Genomic DNA, 15375 nt, shown 5'->3' on the forward strand with positions numbered 1-15375 from the left:
CTAACTGGTCTTATCCTTTAATATTATTAGAGTCTCACCTGTAATGAAATTTAAAATTACAGGTAAAATAAGCAACTAATTTATTAGAGTTTTAAAATAATAATGCCTCACTCCCTGCTCATTAAAACATGAGAAGATCATGGCCTTACTCATTAAATTTCTACACAATTTCCTCAGAAGAATTTTTCCACCAACAGAATTAATAGGTGCATTGTCACTTCTAGAAGACTGCTTTCATTTCCTCCATTGCTTAGAATTGCAAATTCTTGCATTCATAACATTGTAATCTATAGCAAATTGCATACACAATTTGCCAGCTGGGCATCCTTCTAAGCACAGGACAAATTACTATCCCCAAAAGAGTGGTAAAGTATCTTTAAAATAATAATAATCACTAAAGTAGTACAAGACTACAAAATGCTCAGGCAGTTCTAATTAATGCTCAATATGGAAAACCATATTCTACAAGCAAAATCCTATTTTCTATTTAATGGAGTAGAAAAGTAACACTCTTATGGACAAAGTCTGGACATGAACATTTATGCCATTCAGCTCTGATGGGAGTCTTGTTTCTATAAGGTGAGAGGAAACAGAATAACATATTACTTTAGGGAAGAAGGAGGTAAAAACAAAAAAGACAAAAAGCGGGCACTAATCATGTCGTGCTGGTCTCCTAACCCAAAATATAGATGTTAGTAAGCTTGCCTCCCAACTTAACTACACCTTCTTTGACCGTTGCCTTCTTTGTACTGTGTTGCATCAGCACAATGAGAAAAATACCTATTGCTCCTTCTTTCTCTCTTAGTACAAACAGTCAGAATTTGGATCAGATTTCTTAGTTAGATCAGTTTCTTACTGTTCCCAACAAGCTTTTCTTTGCTAGTTAACCCACAGTCACAGCCTATTTTAAACTGGTTAAAAATACCAACACCTGACAAAACTATCTTTTCTGATAACCTACCAAGAGTAATGCATTTCAGCATGGTTGTAAATTGGACAAGAGTACGGTTTTTTAAACCTATTTTATTTCTTTTGGGATAACTGAAGCTAAATTTCAGTCCTTGCTTTAAATTTCATACACCAAAAATATCACAGTATAGTTTAGCACCAGGCTGCAGTCTCAGTTTCTGACTGCTTCCTCAGCTCTTCTTTAAGAAAAGTCCACACCACAAAGACAGAAAGCAATTCAGCAAGTCCAATGGTTAAAAATAAATCCATATGAGAGTAACTATTCAGAACTGATGTCCTACCACCCCTTACTGTAGCCAATATATATATATATAGCCAAAATACTGCAGTATTTCATATTTATCTCCCCAACACAGGATACACATGCACTGCCTAAATCAGATGATTCAAAAACCTAGACCTTTGAATATCTACTGGCACATGAGTTAGAACTGAAGTAATACAGACATCTCATTCATTAGTTGAATTTCAAATCACATATGAATAGCATTTGTGGGTCACCAGCAGATGTATTATTGCAAGAAAACATTATTAAAAATGCATGCAAATGTATATACACGTGTGCCCTGTCTAGCTTCTAGACTTTGGTAACATTCTCATAGCTCATGGGATGAAAAATTTGCTGACATAGAAACTACCGATCCTTGATATTGGTTATTCAAGTTTTGTCAGTAAGATGCAGATAGATTTTAGATTTTTTCCTAGTTTCTTTGTGATGTCAGCATACATGTATCTATTATATGAAGATAGCTATCACAGTACTTTTTGTGAGTACACCAGCCTGTGGGAGATGCTGCTCTGTTGAATACACACAGTATCAATAGCAATTGGTTATGAAAGACAATACCATAAATTGTGAAGCAAAACATTAGGGATCAATTTTAGAAACACTACATCCGAAGGTAGACACAATGTTTAAATAATGTTAAAAAGTGATCTGTGAGATCAAAAAATACGATCTCTATTTAGAACCAAAACAAAGATGTAATCCTACCCATGAGCATCCACAGTCTAAAACACACAGGTCAAACACAAACATGGTAGTGGAGAGGAGGGTCTGTGATTTAATAGTGGAAAGAAATGAGAGACTGCTTCATGGGATAGGCTTTAAGGCTAGTTTGAAGGAGGAAAGGATAAGTAGCAAGGCACAGAGGCAGCTTGCCAGTCTTTTACTGGGCAGAAACAGAAAACATGAGTTCAGATAGGGCTCAAGGTAGGGATCAAAATATACAGATAGAAGTCTGTGCTTCACATTTGACTTGAAAAAAAAAATATATAATACCATTCGTCTTATTTCACAATAGCCCTGTATGAATAAATATATTAGATACAGATGCTATCATAGCTGGGCTACCTAAGTATTTATAATACAGTGAAACTGTATCCGTATGAACATACAAGCATAATTTACAGACAGAACAGTGAAAAAAAGCATGAAACCTAAAAGCTCTCACAGGCAGATCTCCAGCACCTGGTTACAATGAGCAGGCAAAGACGGATTTCAGATAAGTTCCATATGGAATGAAGATCAAGACCAGATGGAGCTGAAATGCGAATGGAGGGGCCATACCACGATGTAGCCACTACTGACAGCGTCATGTAACTGGGAATACCCACCACGCAGGGGGCATTCCAGCCGACTATGTTACCAGCTCCCCTGGTAAGTCATATTTGTAGAGCTTTGCTGGCAAATGTATTAACTGAGTCTTGAGAAAAAAAAACATTCTCGTTTCTAAATATACTAACAATCTTTACGTCTACCCTGGTAATAAAGAAAACAGTCACAGAGCTACAGTCGGAGCTTTAGCTTATAACAATGAGTATGTAATTGCACAATTTATACTAAATGTAAAAAAAATAAAGAAAAAAAAGAAATCATGAAATGTCAACTTTCTCCATGTGGAGTTTCATTTAATATGCATCTAGCTAGTACATATATTGCTGTTAATAAAGCTTTTGTGTTCTTCTCTGCACTAGTATTGAGTGGAAACTATGAAACTCAAAGCTCCAAGCATACGGAACTTTCCAGGTCACATGTTAAGCCAAGTGCTGGACTCTGCTGGGCAGACAACATTAAGAGGGAAAAAACTGAATTCTAACCATATGTTTTGAAATGAAACAATATACTAATTCTGTTATAGCTGAAGACCTCAGTGTCTGCTTTACAGTTAGCAGCAATAAAGAGAGAAAGTAATATTGAAATAGCATTTGCTGTGGAATAGAAAGTAATTACAGCATAGAAATGAGAATGCCCAATGAATATATCACAAGTCTGATGCAATACAATATTAAGTTATACCATTTCCATCACAATATTTATTGGTTTGCTTATACAAGAGTAAAAAAAATAATAAAAAAAAATGACAAGAATTAGAATATGTGGGATTCAGTTTTCACGTCAGCTATTCCAAGCCAAGATTTTCATGTTTCAGAAGATCATGAAAAACAATCTGTCCTTTTACCAACTGAACTACAATCAGAGAAGTAAGACTATTGAGAGTTTAACATTTAAGCGCAATTATAGTAAAAAGTCCACACAGAAAATTGGGTAAAGCTAGTGCCTATAATATCTTGGAAGTGCAGATACAGCTGCATTGTGCTAAGCTCATTACATGACACAGAATACATCGTACCAGGCAGCCCTCTTGGCTACTGGAGAAACAGGATGTGCTCCACTGCACACATGCCCCTGCAGCAACCATTTTGTTTTTTGCTTGCCGAATTACACTGATTGTCATTAGAAAGTCAGAATTTGTTCAGGTTGGAAATTACCATTAGAATTTCACACAACCCAAGACAGTCCAAAAAATAAATTGAATTTAAATACAAACTTACTCTTCCCATTAGACTTAAACCACCATCTTCTTTTATTGGGGAGAGATTTTAGTTTCAATTCCTACTGGTAAAAAGCAAATAAAGAAAGCAAGAGAGACACAGATTGAACTCTTTCCAGCTTTCAGATTCTGTTCTTGGTGCAGAATTTGGGATTAACTTTTGTGACTGTTAAACTGTTAAGCAGCAGGTGTTTTCCTGCTACTGTGTCATTTATATCATGCGTGTAGATTCCCTGTAATCAATACATTGTGCACAACAATTCAGATTTTGCATTTGTTCTTCCTCACAATGGAATCACAGATTCACTAAAATTTAAATGTTATTTCTCATACTAACTTATTGGATTTTAATGAGCAGTAATGCCATTTAAAATTTAATGAAAGCAATTACAAACAAAAGTCAAAGTTTGTTTCCATGGAACTGAAAACAAAGGCACTCTCTTAATACTACAGACCCAGTATCTGACAGCAACTTGCCAAGTTGTTTTACATCTACTTTCCACTCTAGACATTGAAGGTTTTTTGTCAAAATTTGCTAAATAAAAATATAAGCAAATGGAAACTAAGCCTTTTATACCAAGTTAAGTCTTGCAAACTGTCTAAATTCAAGATACCAGGGTGTATTCTAGAGCCATTCTAACCATTTTATAGTTATTCTAGAACTTTCGACGTCCCAGTGTCGAAAGTTGCGGGTGTGTTTTGTTGTTGCTTTTTTGTTTGTTTTTGTCACAGTACACACTAACAGAGAAAGTCTTTACATTTATTAAGAATGTTAGGCATAGTCTGATGACAATAGATAACTTCATACGTGCAGCTTCAAAGCAATGTCCGGGTATTACTGTCTCCAGCAACATGAAGATCTGCATGTTTTCTGGTGAGAGGAGTTACAGAGTAAAGAAAGAAAGAAGGATCTGTGGTCTACAACTACAGGAATAAGCCTCTGGTCTGCAGACTGGGGTAGTCTACAGACAGGTCACTGACTAGCTCTCATGACATGACATACCTGAGGCTCAGATAAATCTATGAGGCGTGTTTTAGGGTGACATTTAGTTCCCAGATAGAAAAGTTGTCTTGCTACTTTGCTGGGACTTTTGCATTAGAATTAAGGTAGAAAACGAAGTAGAAAGAAAAGTAAGAAGTAGAAAGAAGAGCAACCAGGGACAGAGACCTACCCAAGCTTGTCAGAACTGACCAAGTGGCCTCAACCACCTGAATTAGGAGATGGCTCAGGGCTGTAGCAGCCTGTGGGACATGTGCAAAGTGTGTCAGGTCTAAACTATAGAGTTTTCAGACTCAGAGTTCAAAACGATCTTCCAACATAGCCTTTATTTACCAAACGTTGCCAGCAAGCAACAGCAAACTGGCAGCTCCAAAATTCACTTCAATATTCCCCTGGGCACTTGCTGAGTGCTACGTATCTGCTGGCCTCCACCGCTCTAACGACAGATTATAAAGAAAACGGAGAGATTAAGGGGAGGGAGCTGTGAAGAGAGAAAGCAATGACTGAAGGTCGGGGCTATGCCCACAGGAAAAGACAGCCCGTGTGAAGGACTGTCACTTCAGCCTTTCTCACACCCCTTAGCTCTGCCTCTGGAGCCTACCCGAGCCCACAAGGGGAGGCCACAGCCGCCGGGATGCCTCCGGGCAGCCCCACTCCATGTCCCTGAGGCGGCAGCGGGCCCGAGGCCGCGGCCACAGCGTTAAGTCCAGGGAGCCACGGGCGGCTCCAAACTTGTGTAACAGGCTGTGAGACGAACCCGGCTCTCCGCCGCGCCCCCGCTGCCTCCTCCCCTCGCCGGAGCCCGCCCGTCTCCGCTCCCCCTTGGCAGCCAATGGCACTGAGCGAGGTGGCTGCATGTGTTGGCGCCGACCCAGCGCCCGGGCTAAGAGGAGAGGAGGAGGCAGCAGGCGCTGCTGGTCGCTCGCTCCCGCCTCTCCTGACAGCGGCGGCCAGCCGCCCCCTCGGTCCCTCCGCCCCGCCGGTACCCGCAGCATGGACTCGGACTCCGGGGAGCTCAGCGAAGGCGAGCTGGTCTCACCAGCAGGTAAGGGGGGAGATGCTGCCTGCGGGACCGCTGCCGGCCGGCCCCCGGTGAGGCTGGGGCTGACTGAAGGAAGGGGTCTCCCGCCCCGCCGCCGCCGCCTCGGAGCATTTCGCACGGCAGCTGCCGCGCCGGGCTGAGGGGCTGCGCGCGGGGGAGGCGACGCCGCCGCCGTCCCGCTGTGGTGAGTGGGCGGCTGCCGCCCGGCACCAGCCACGCCAACCGCCCGACCTCTCGGGAAGGCAGGGACCGGGCAGAGGCGAGCAGCCTCCCGCCGCCCGCCAGCCCCACTCAGGAGGGGTCCGGCCCGGCTCCTCTTTGCCCCCGGCAGCCTCCTGCCCCGGGTAGGGGAGAGAGCTACCCTGCAGCTCATGCAGTTCAGGCATGTCGTGCCAGGCGGTTGAATTAGCAGCGTTGGCATCAATCTGATCCATTGTGCCTTATGTCCAGAGGCTGCAAAGTTCTCTGGGTTTGGCTAGTTTCTTGCTGCCGCTGCGGGACTCCAGCAGTTAGCCTGTGTGCAGGAGGGGGGACTGCTCCTCAGAGACCAGGCGTGCCGGGCCCCCAGGCCGCTCAGCTTCTGGTTTCAAGAGTCCTAACTTGTCACCAAAAAACCATAAAAATGCTGCTGTTCAGCTGCAGCCTGCATAGTTCTTAGATGAGACAGAAGGAGAAAATAAAAAAAATCTCTCTGCCATTTCCAAATCTCCACATTCCTAAGTCCTACGCAAAACAGCAGCAAACCGTTGCTGATGTGCTGTAATCAAAGGGTGTCCTGCGTAAGCAGTAAACGGGGCCAAACTTGCCTCAAGCCCTGTATGTATAGAAGTATATTTGTGCTACCAGCACAGCTGGCCCACTGGCAACCAGCTCAGGGCCACCCTGTACCCCTTCACGCATACCTTCAGTCGGCAGCGTTACCACCGTCGGGATGCAGGCTGCGGCGGTGTCACACGCAGCTGGACGTGACAGGCACTGGGCGAGGACGGGCGCAAGGTGCGGGAGGGACATGCATGACCCCAGCTTCCCACGGGGGAAGTCACAGGTACCTTCTCTGAAGGCGTTTAACTGGCAGGAGACAAGCAAGCGCAACTGGAATAATGTCAGGAGCTGTCCTAGAGATCATCGTAAACACAGATAGAAAGTTACTGTACTACATCATGAGATCATCTTTGAGAAAAATCAAAGCTAGCCAGATCATGGTGAAAATGTCATTTTATCCCAGCTGTCATCTCCTCCTCCTCTTCCTCATCCCCTTCCAAGAAAAGGTTTCTACACCAAACATTTTAACCAGTAAAAAAAAAAAAAAGTGCCAAATAATCTGTGAAATCTTTTAACTGTCCTGTTAACACAGGAGTGGTAAACAATTGAAGGAAATCATGTAGGGAACCTGCTTTTAGCAAGGGGGGTGGACTCGATCTCCAGAGGGCCCTTCCAACCCCTACGATTCTGTGATAAAATAAATAGGTGTCTTCTCGTCTAACCTAACACAGGCTTCAGACCAATTCAGTTTTAACTACTAAAGGTGTTTATTCTTGACATTATTTTTTTTCTTACTCAAAATCTAAAGAAATTAGACTTTTAAGAGGTTGTACAGCTCCTTATGTTCGTAGAGGTCGGTTATGCTGAAGGTACTAACAAAGACCACCAACAGTTGCACTTCTCATCCAAATATACAAAGCAGTGCACGGAGTGTAAATTACAAGCATTACATTTATAGAGAAATTAATGTGATATAGCTCTTGCCAACAACTTGCTCCTGTTGCAAATAGATTTTTCTTTTAAATAAATTAAAAATAACTATAGATTACCGTGCTTTTTATGTCATCACTTGCTAGCTGCCAAGAGCTGATGTTCATCGTTCTTCTCTACACCTTTTCCTTCCTTGTACTAAGAGAAGAAAAATTTGGTATTTTAACCATACATGGCACGTGCCAATGCAGTAGAATAAAACTGGAACAGAGTGAGAACTTAGTGGTTTTGTCTTAATGGCTTGCCATCAGTCTTTCCTACACTAAAGAATTATTACATGCTGTTTGTATCCCCCATCATCCTCTTCTGAGTTTTTTGTTTTGGATTTCATTTGGTCCCTTTTCTGTACTCTGCCATATGTGCAGTGCTGTATCTCTCTGGCCGTGGGTGTTCAGGCATCCTGCTGTCAGTCACTGCTGCAGTCACAGAAACAGAGGGGCTGCAGCGTGGGTTTCAGTCACCACCTTGCTCAGGGAACTGTCATACCCCACAGACCCAGTGACCAGAGGCATTCTGCCTGCAGATTAATAGGGCAAGCAGAGAGCATTGGATAAATATTCAGGATGAAGTCCTAGTAATGGTCTGATTATGGCCAGTGATTTTAGAACAGCTAGGGTTTTGTACTGAAAGTGACACGTCAACTTGAACATCTAGCTTATTCTCCTTTACCAGCCTCCACACTCAAAGAACATAAAGCAATGACTTCACCTTGCACAGCTATAAGCCTCTTATGGCCACTGCCCACTTTTCAAGTTGTCCAACTGTTCAAACCCAGCACGATAATTTCTCTCTAGGGCTTCACGATGCTAATGCAATACAGATGTTTAAAAGCACATCCCACTTAAGGGCTTGCGTTCCTCCTACAGTACGTACTGAGCCTTCTGCTCTGTCCTGCTGGAACAGCCCCTCTACCATTGCTGGGACTCGGGCAGCGTGAACAGGACAGGACAGCAAGGTTCCTTGCACACCCCCACCATCTGCCACACGTGCTTAGCTTCCAAGAGCCAGCTGGAGTCTTGCTCCGAGATCCCAGCAGCCTCATTTCCTTTAATAGCCCACTTAAAGCTGAGTCTCCAAGGAAGCAGAAGTATTTTTTCCCCGTCTTCTGAATCTGTTGTCACGATAGCATCTTTATATTTCTTTGGTGCAAGCAAAAAGCTCCTTATATGTGAGTATCTTAAGATACTAGCTGTACTTAAAAACAACACAAAACCAAAAACCCCACACCTCAGCACACAAGAACATCCAGCTCCACAACCTTGGCTTCCATCAGACCAGACTCCTCACATCCATTACTGCTTTGTATTGAGCTGGCTGCATAGTCAAAGATTACATTTTTTCCCCCACAAAAAATTACTCATGAGATAGACCCCTACTAAAAAAAAAAAAAAAAATCAAAATAAGAAAAAAAATATATGCTTACTAGCACTACCTTTGGTGAAGTTTCTCAAATTTTATTCTATGACAGTAGTGTTTCTTGTCCTAAAGATAAGCTTTCAGGATATGAATGAGTAATCCTAGAACAGAACATTGTTCACATTTTATGTCCACCTATTCAGAGGTGTGGGATTTCTTTTTTTCTTTTTTTTTCTTTTTTTTTTTTTTAAAAAAAAAGTTCTTAAGAAGAGCAATGGATTTTTTTTTCTAGTTCTTTCACAGGCACCCTACCACATGAAAGTATGATTCTATGTGCCATCTTTTAGACTAGCATTTCACAAAAATCCAGGTCATCTCCAGCAGCAATCATTTAGCAGTGGCTCTGAGGATTCTGCATGCAAGTGAAAGGCAACAGACCTTCATTTGGTGTGCATTGTCTTAGGTTCCTCAGCTAAAACAGGCAGGAATTCTGCCATATAGTTCTAATGCAATATTGCTTTAAGCCTTTCTACAAGCTACTAGGTCAGAACATAGGTTTTCATGCTTACTTAATGAACTATTATGCTACACTAGCATATGATATCTAGATGCTTAAGTGCCTGTATTGTCTCTGCAACAATATTGTTTATTTTTAATAAGTTTACCATATCCCAGAGAATAAACTGTTGCCGGTGCCTTCCTTCCCACTGAAGTCAAGAGAAATTTGGCCTAGGAAAGAGAGCAACTTGTGCTCCAAGTAGAGCTGTAAATTGGTGATAGGATTTTTTTTTTTGGAACATTAACACTGTGGAGCCTACAGGTTTGTGTGATGCCAGGGAGAACAAGATGAAAACAGCCTTATCACCAGCCTGGCATCCATGAAGACAGTGGGAGTTTTATATTCTTCAGCAGGGCCAAGATCTTACCCTGTGACTCCCAGCACAAAAAGATTAACACATTTTAAATTTGATAAATTATCTGAACTCTACCCTGAGGAATAAATATGCTCTTAGTAAAAACAACAACAGATTTAAATATTATTTAATGCTGTAAAACAGCCACGACAGACGTGAATAATGTTTTTGGACCTGTAATATTATTTGATTCACAATGCTTAGCAAATAATGCTTTCTGGAAATTATTTATCGTGATATATAAACTGACTGCACATTTGTGATACTAATCTTTTGAGCCTTTTGCATATTTTAACACCATTTTACACAGCTAAATGCCATTGAAGTGCTAATATACTCTTGTAAATAGAAGATTAATTAGAAAGATATAAGGTGTCCATAAGGTATGTGGCACTATGCAAAAACTGTTGAAGACATTGCATAAGTGCAAGTAGGCATTTTGTAATTCTCTTCACAGTATCTTGCTGGTCTTTTTTTTTTTTTTAAATCATGACAAAGTATACTTTGCCCGAGGGAACGCCTGTGTCTTTGAATAGGGAGAATTTTAACAAAATGTTTCACTTTTTATGTAAAAGGTCCAAGTCACATATGCAAAAAAAATTTACTGGACTTTAGACAAGCAGGCAGAAGTGGTAGATAACAGCATGTTGTAAGTTTTGAAGCTAGAGGAAAAAACAACACTATTTTTAGTAGAAGCTGCAGACTCTACTGAATGTTTCTGAATTAAGTGCTTTCTACCAGCTAACAAAGGATTCTCCCTTCCCTTCTGCTGAAAAAGAAAAAAAGCTAGTTGAAAAGAGATGGACGGACAAGAACTAGCATGTCTGAGGGTCCCATACCCTAAACCCTCTTAAAGAGCTTGGATCAAACTGCCAACTAAGGCAAGCATAGCAGAGACACTCAGATACAAGACAGAGCAGGCAAGAGACACCTCAGGATCATAAGGCAATTCCCGCGAAAGAGCAGCGGCCAGGGCAGGCGCATGACCTGAGAGCCTGACTGGGTAAGTTTTCTCGGACCATTCTGCTCTTCCCTCCAGGAAAGACATGGGCTTTCTGGGATTTACATACAGACCCCTCCTTAGCAAAATGACCGTCAGACTGGGAGTCTTATCCAACTGAAAAAAAAAAAACACTTCAAAAGGCAAGACTCCACTCGTGCTGTGTTGGTAGTACAGACCATAAATAATCCTATTTTTGTTAAGCTGAATAGACAATTTGGTTGAGTAGGTCAACCTCTTCAGGCTTCTGTTTTTTAAAATCAAGTGGAAATAAGAACTTCATGAAGCACTTCACTGAAACCAAAGGTCACCTGCTTGAGCATCTGTGGACCAGACTGCTAAGCAGCAGCAGTGGATAGATAGCATATGAAATAATACCCTTTTTCAGTAGCTTTGATGTGCTCCAGTAGGGAATTTGTACCTTAAGAAAAACTCAACCTTCTTGCACTTATCAAAAATGAAAAACAAAGATCAAGATTTTCCTCCTACATTTGACAGGATGGCATATCGAACCATGTGGTCTCAGAAGAACCAGTCATCATGAAGAAGACTGACTCTCGGGCAGTGAGAACAGGCACATGAAGGATCTCATGTTATCTTACTGAATAAATATTTGAGATTCTTAATCAGATTTACTCACTTTCAGGGCAGAGCATGCTAGTGCCAAACACAAACAAATGGCAGACAAAAGCCAGCCATGACTTCACCAAATCAGAGAGCTCCTGTTTCTCAGGCACAGAAATAGACTTTACACTTAGATGAATATATGAAGGGCCCTAAACTGAGGTGTTCACACCTGAACATATGTTTCTAGCAGTCTAAACAGAAAGTCTCTACTTTAAAAAATAAAATAAGATTAGTGGATATGGACAAACCTTGGAGCAAACATTTGACGCCAGTTCATAGATGGGAATATGAAGCCGTACCCTGTCACAGCAGTCAGTGATTATTCCTGTCTGCCCTGCCAAAAGCCTGGAATGACAGTGAGTTCCATTTCATAGGACATTTTGGCAATAGCATATGTGCTGTATAAAGCTATATATATGTCTCCTCAAAAATAACTCATACTTTGAAGAGATGTGTCTTTCATCTTTCTTTGCATCTACACCAAAGACTAAAAAGTCATGGCAGGAAGAGTAGGTCACTTTTTTTTTTCGTAAAGAAAGGAAAAAGAACAAAGCTATAAGCCCTAGGTAAAAAGGAAGATGGTAGGCCAGGTGGATTCACAAGTACATCAGCCTAGGTGGTAGGGAGTTCTAAAGACCTGGCCTTCCTGAGAAGCCATTTTGCTGTTTGCATTTTACTCGGTATCACTTGGGGTGACAGGCCCTGCCAGGCCCCAGGAAAGCAGGTGAATCCTCTAGCTTCCTAAAAGCACTTACTGTCTTTTCTAATAAGCTAAGCAAGGCCTGGCTGTGGGCCCAAGCAGCGGTACACTAAACTGTTCATCTATTAATATATATTTTGTCACTGTTCCAGCCCATGCCAGATAGCCTCCCACAAAATGTCCTGGCATGAGACGGAAGATAACAGTGGCCAGTATGAATTAAACAACATTTGCAGTGTGGGAAAAAATTCAGCTTGCATCCAGATGGCAGTACTCTGGTGTGTACAACAGGTTCTGTCCCAGTTTACTTACAGGTGTAGACCCAGTGGTCAGAGCAGGCCGCAGCCTTTGCCATGACAGTGACTTCTGGTGCACCACTCGCAGGTGCCCAGGCTGGCAGGTTGCTTGTGGGTCTCTCTCAGAGCAGCTGCCTTGGGTTAAGACCAGGGTTTAGAGCCTTGCCCAGTCAGAGTTGAGTTATTTGCCGTTTCCCTGCAGAAATCTCTTTGCCAGTTAGCTTTTGGGAAGGCATCTTATAAGCTGACAGAAGTTTAGTTCAAGGAGACCTATGGAAAGCTGGGCCAAAATTGCTGTGGTAATTATGATTTAGGTCTCTGGTATAAAACTTCCTCTTGAGAAGCCAAACTGAGCTCAGGCCCTGCCTGGTAGCCAATGATTTTATACTCTTAAGGGCAGCCATCTTTTATGAAATAGACTGCAAAGAGCAAAAGTTACTTCTCTGTCCTTTCCAGTGGACATTAATCCCTCTTTGGTAGAGATTCTGCTGTCAGTCAAAGTTTGGTAGTGCTATCTAGCCTCCCTAGCCTAGGTTTGATTAACATCTATCAACATAATAACAGATGGAAGATTATTTAAACCTATGATATGAAATAATCATTTTGCCATGAAGACATTCCTCTGGTCTTCTTACTGGTGCTGTTTAATATGAAATGTAATCTTCTGAAACACAAATACTATAAATTAGCAAAATTTACCTCATTACCACCAAAAAACATTTTATTTCTGGCATTAATTTTGTTTATCCAAGCAGCTTGTGTTACAAGGAGAAAAAAGAAAAAAAAAGAAAAAAAAACAAGTTTTCCTCTCTTTGAAGACATATTAACACTATTACTGTGTCACTGTTTCCTCTCCAAATAGTTTTCCATTTGTTTCTACAGCATTTAATTTATGTGGTGAAATCACTGACAGATGCAGATCAAAGAATTGCACGTTTCTTGGACTTTTGAAAGTGAGGTTCTTGGGGAGGTTATTTATTTTAAAGACAACCATCTTTCAGATGATGTTTCCAATAAAAACTTTGTACCACAGTGTTATGTCAGATGAATGTCGATGCTTTTTGTTTGCTTGCGTTTAATTTTAAACTTTGTGTATTTGTGCACTATTTCTCCCTCACTCTTAAAACAGAGGGAAGTAGGCAAGAGGTATCAGGAATGACCTTTGTGGTCACTTCAAAGCAAGTTATAGTTGGTGTTGCACTATTTTGATACTTACTACTGTTTTGATGCATCTTTTCTTTAAAAGCTTCTCCTAACAGTGGAGAATATTAACCATAGATGCAAAAATAACCAGTACAGTCATGACATGCAGCTACTGGATTTCTTAGAAAATAAAGAATCAGTGAGGGGAAAATATTAGCTTGGATTACAGATTTAGGAATGGAATAAAAAGTTCACAAGCCTAAATATATGTGAAGACTACTTCCATGAACTCTGTGGAGTGCCAGTATGCCCTTTCTTACCAACTTAGACTAATTGGTGCCCTTTAAATATACCAGGCACTATAACAGTAAAGAAGGAAATGTTTGTTCAGCGATTGTATCCGGTCTCTATCAGAAGCCAGCTTCTACCGTGGAAAGCTAGCCAGAGAGAACTCCTAGCCAGGCTCAGGCTTTTTCCTCATCTGTATTTGTTTGTGAAAGCGTATTTCCATGTCAGTTCTTAAAGGTTGATGTCAGGTATCACCCTGCATAAGAAGGAATGACATAGCACTTTGTATCCTCAGAGCAGATACATCTGAGATTTCACTCTTGCCAGCCCCCTGCTTTCCCCAAGAAGAGACCAATATGTTCATCCAAAACAGTCACCGCTGGTATGTCTCCACAGAGTACTTCCTTTACAGAAATCATACAGAATTGAAGGAAAGCCAAGAACAAATCATCTTTTTTAAGGACAGATGAATACCAGCGTTCACCATAATTCCATGATTCAAACATTAAATTTTGGATTGAATCGGATTCCTAAGGGCTTAGAGCAGTCCCAGCACTCAGTTTTTAATCAGCCAGTACCCTCCAGACCAGGATACCTCTTGCAGCCCAGAGGACTATTTCCAAATTGTGAACTAGGTTTCTTTTTAATGGGTTTTTATCTCGCCCAACAAGCCTAAAAGAAAGTTTTGCTGATTTTTCTCAGTGCTAAGTGTTTAAAAAAGTATTAAAGAAAAGCTAGAAAGTAGCTACTTTCAGTGTTAAAGTTGCTACTTGCAATAGCTTGTACCAGTAAAAGGGGATGTTTTGACTACACTAACAACAGTGAATGGAACTGCTCCCTGGGAGGATATACAGGGCTTGAAATAAAGCTCAGTGCATGCAGCCTGCTGTGGCACGCAGAAGGGAAGGAAGGTCAAAAGCCCCCTTACACCCACCCTTTCACTGCCACATGCTACTGAAGAGGTTAAGTCCTTTGTACAAATGGAAAAACAACCTTTTGGATATTTTCTCCAACTTCTAACCTCTGGAATCTTTTTTGCTTTTCGCACATCCTTGCCTCTTGAGCTAACATTTTGTGTTCCTTCTCCAAATACCCACATCTTTCTAGCCTTACTGATCTCATTTCCCCTGTGCATCAGCCAATACACTACTTTCACAAACCTCAATTGCTCCAATCTCAATCCGATTCCTCATGCTTAACTCATTTCTTTTCAAACATTCTTGGATTTATGAGTTCTGCCCCTATGAAATAGGACAAACACTGTTCCCTCCATGAAAGGGAAAACTGATGGGAGTAGGATATCGTCTTGTCTTAATTACAGGTATTAGAAACAGATCTGCTATGCCAGAACTAACCTGCCTCCTCTGGAAAACAAACAACCCAGACAGTGGGCTTGCAAATAACATAGGCATCATCCTGATTAACAAGGCACGTCAACTAAAGGAAAGTTTGAT

The 15375-nt window shown here is 41.4% G+C and overlaps 1 protein-coding gene and 1 long non-coding RNA gene across 3 annotated transcripts in view; one reads left to right on the top strand and one right to left on the bottom strand.

The window, feature by feature from the left end:
* The first annotated feature begins 4984 nt into the window (after positions 1-4984).
* The window catches only part of TNFAIP8L3 (TNF alpha induced protein 8 like 3), a 46597-nt gene continuing 36206 nt past the window's right edge, over positions 4985-15375 (top strand). Inside the window, exon 1 of the mRNA XM_080607136.1 lies at positions 4985-5848. Within this exon, the coding sequence (XP_080463262.1) occupies positions 5659-5848 (190 nt within the window). The 5' untranslated portion in view covers positions 4985-5658. The remainder of the gene's footprint in view (positions 5849-15375) is intronic.
* Positions 5855-15375, bottom strand: part of LOC308200802 — a 31678-nt gene continuing 22157 nt past the window's right edge. For both annotated transcript variants that reach the window (XR_013955817.1, XR_013955818.1), the window contains exons 2-3: positions 7657-7735; positions 5855-6960 (exon numbers count right to left, since the gene is read on the bottom strand). This is a non-coding gene — a long non-coding RNA (uncharacterized lncRNA). The remainder of the gene's footprint in view (positions 6961-7656; positions 7736-15375) is intronic.

Source organism: Anser brachyrhynchus (genome assembly GCF_964034855.1).
Source record: "Anser brachyrhynchus genome assembly, chromosome: 11".
In the NCBI taxonomy this organism is placed as follows: domain Eukaryota; kingdom Metazoa; phylum Chordata; class Aves; order Anseriformes; family Anatidae; genus Anser; species Anser brachyrhynchus.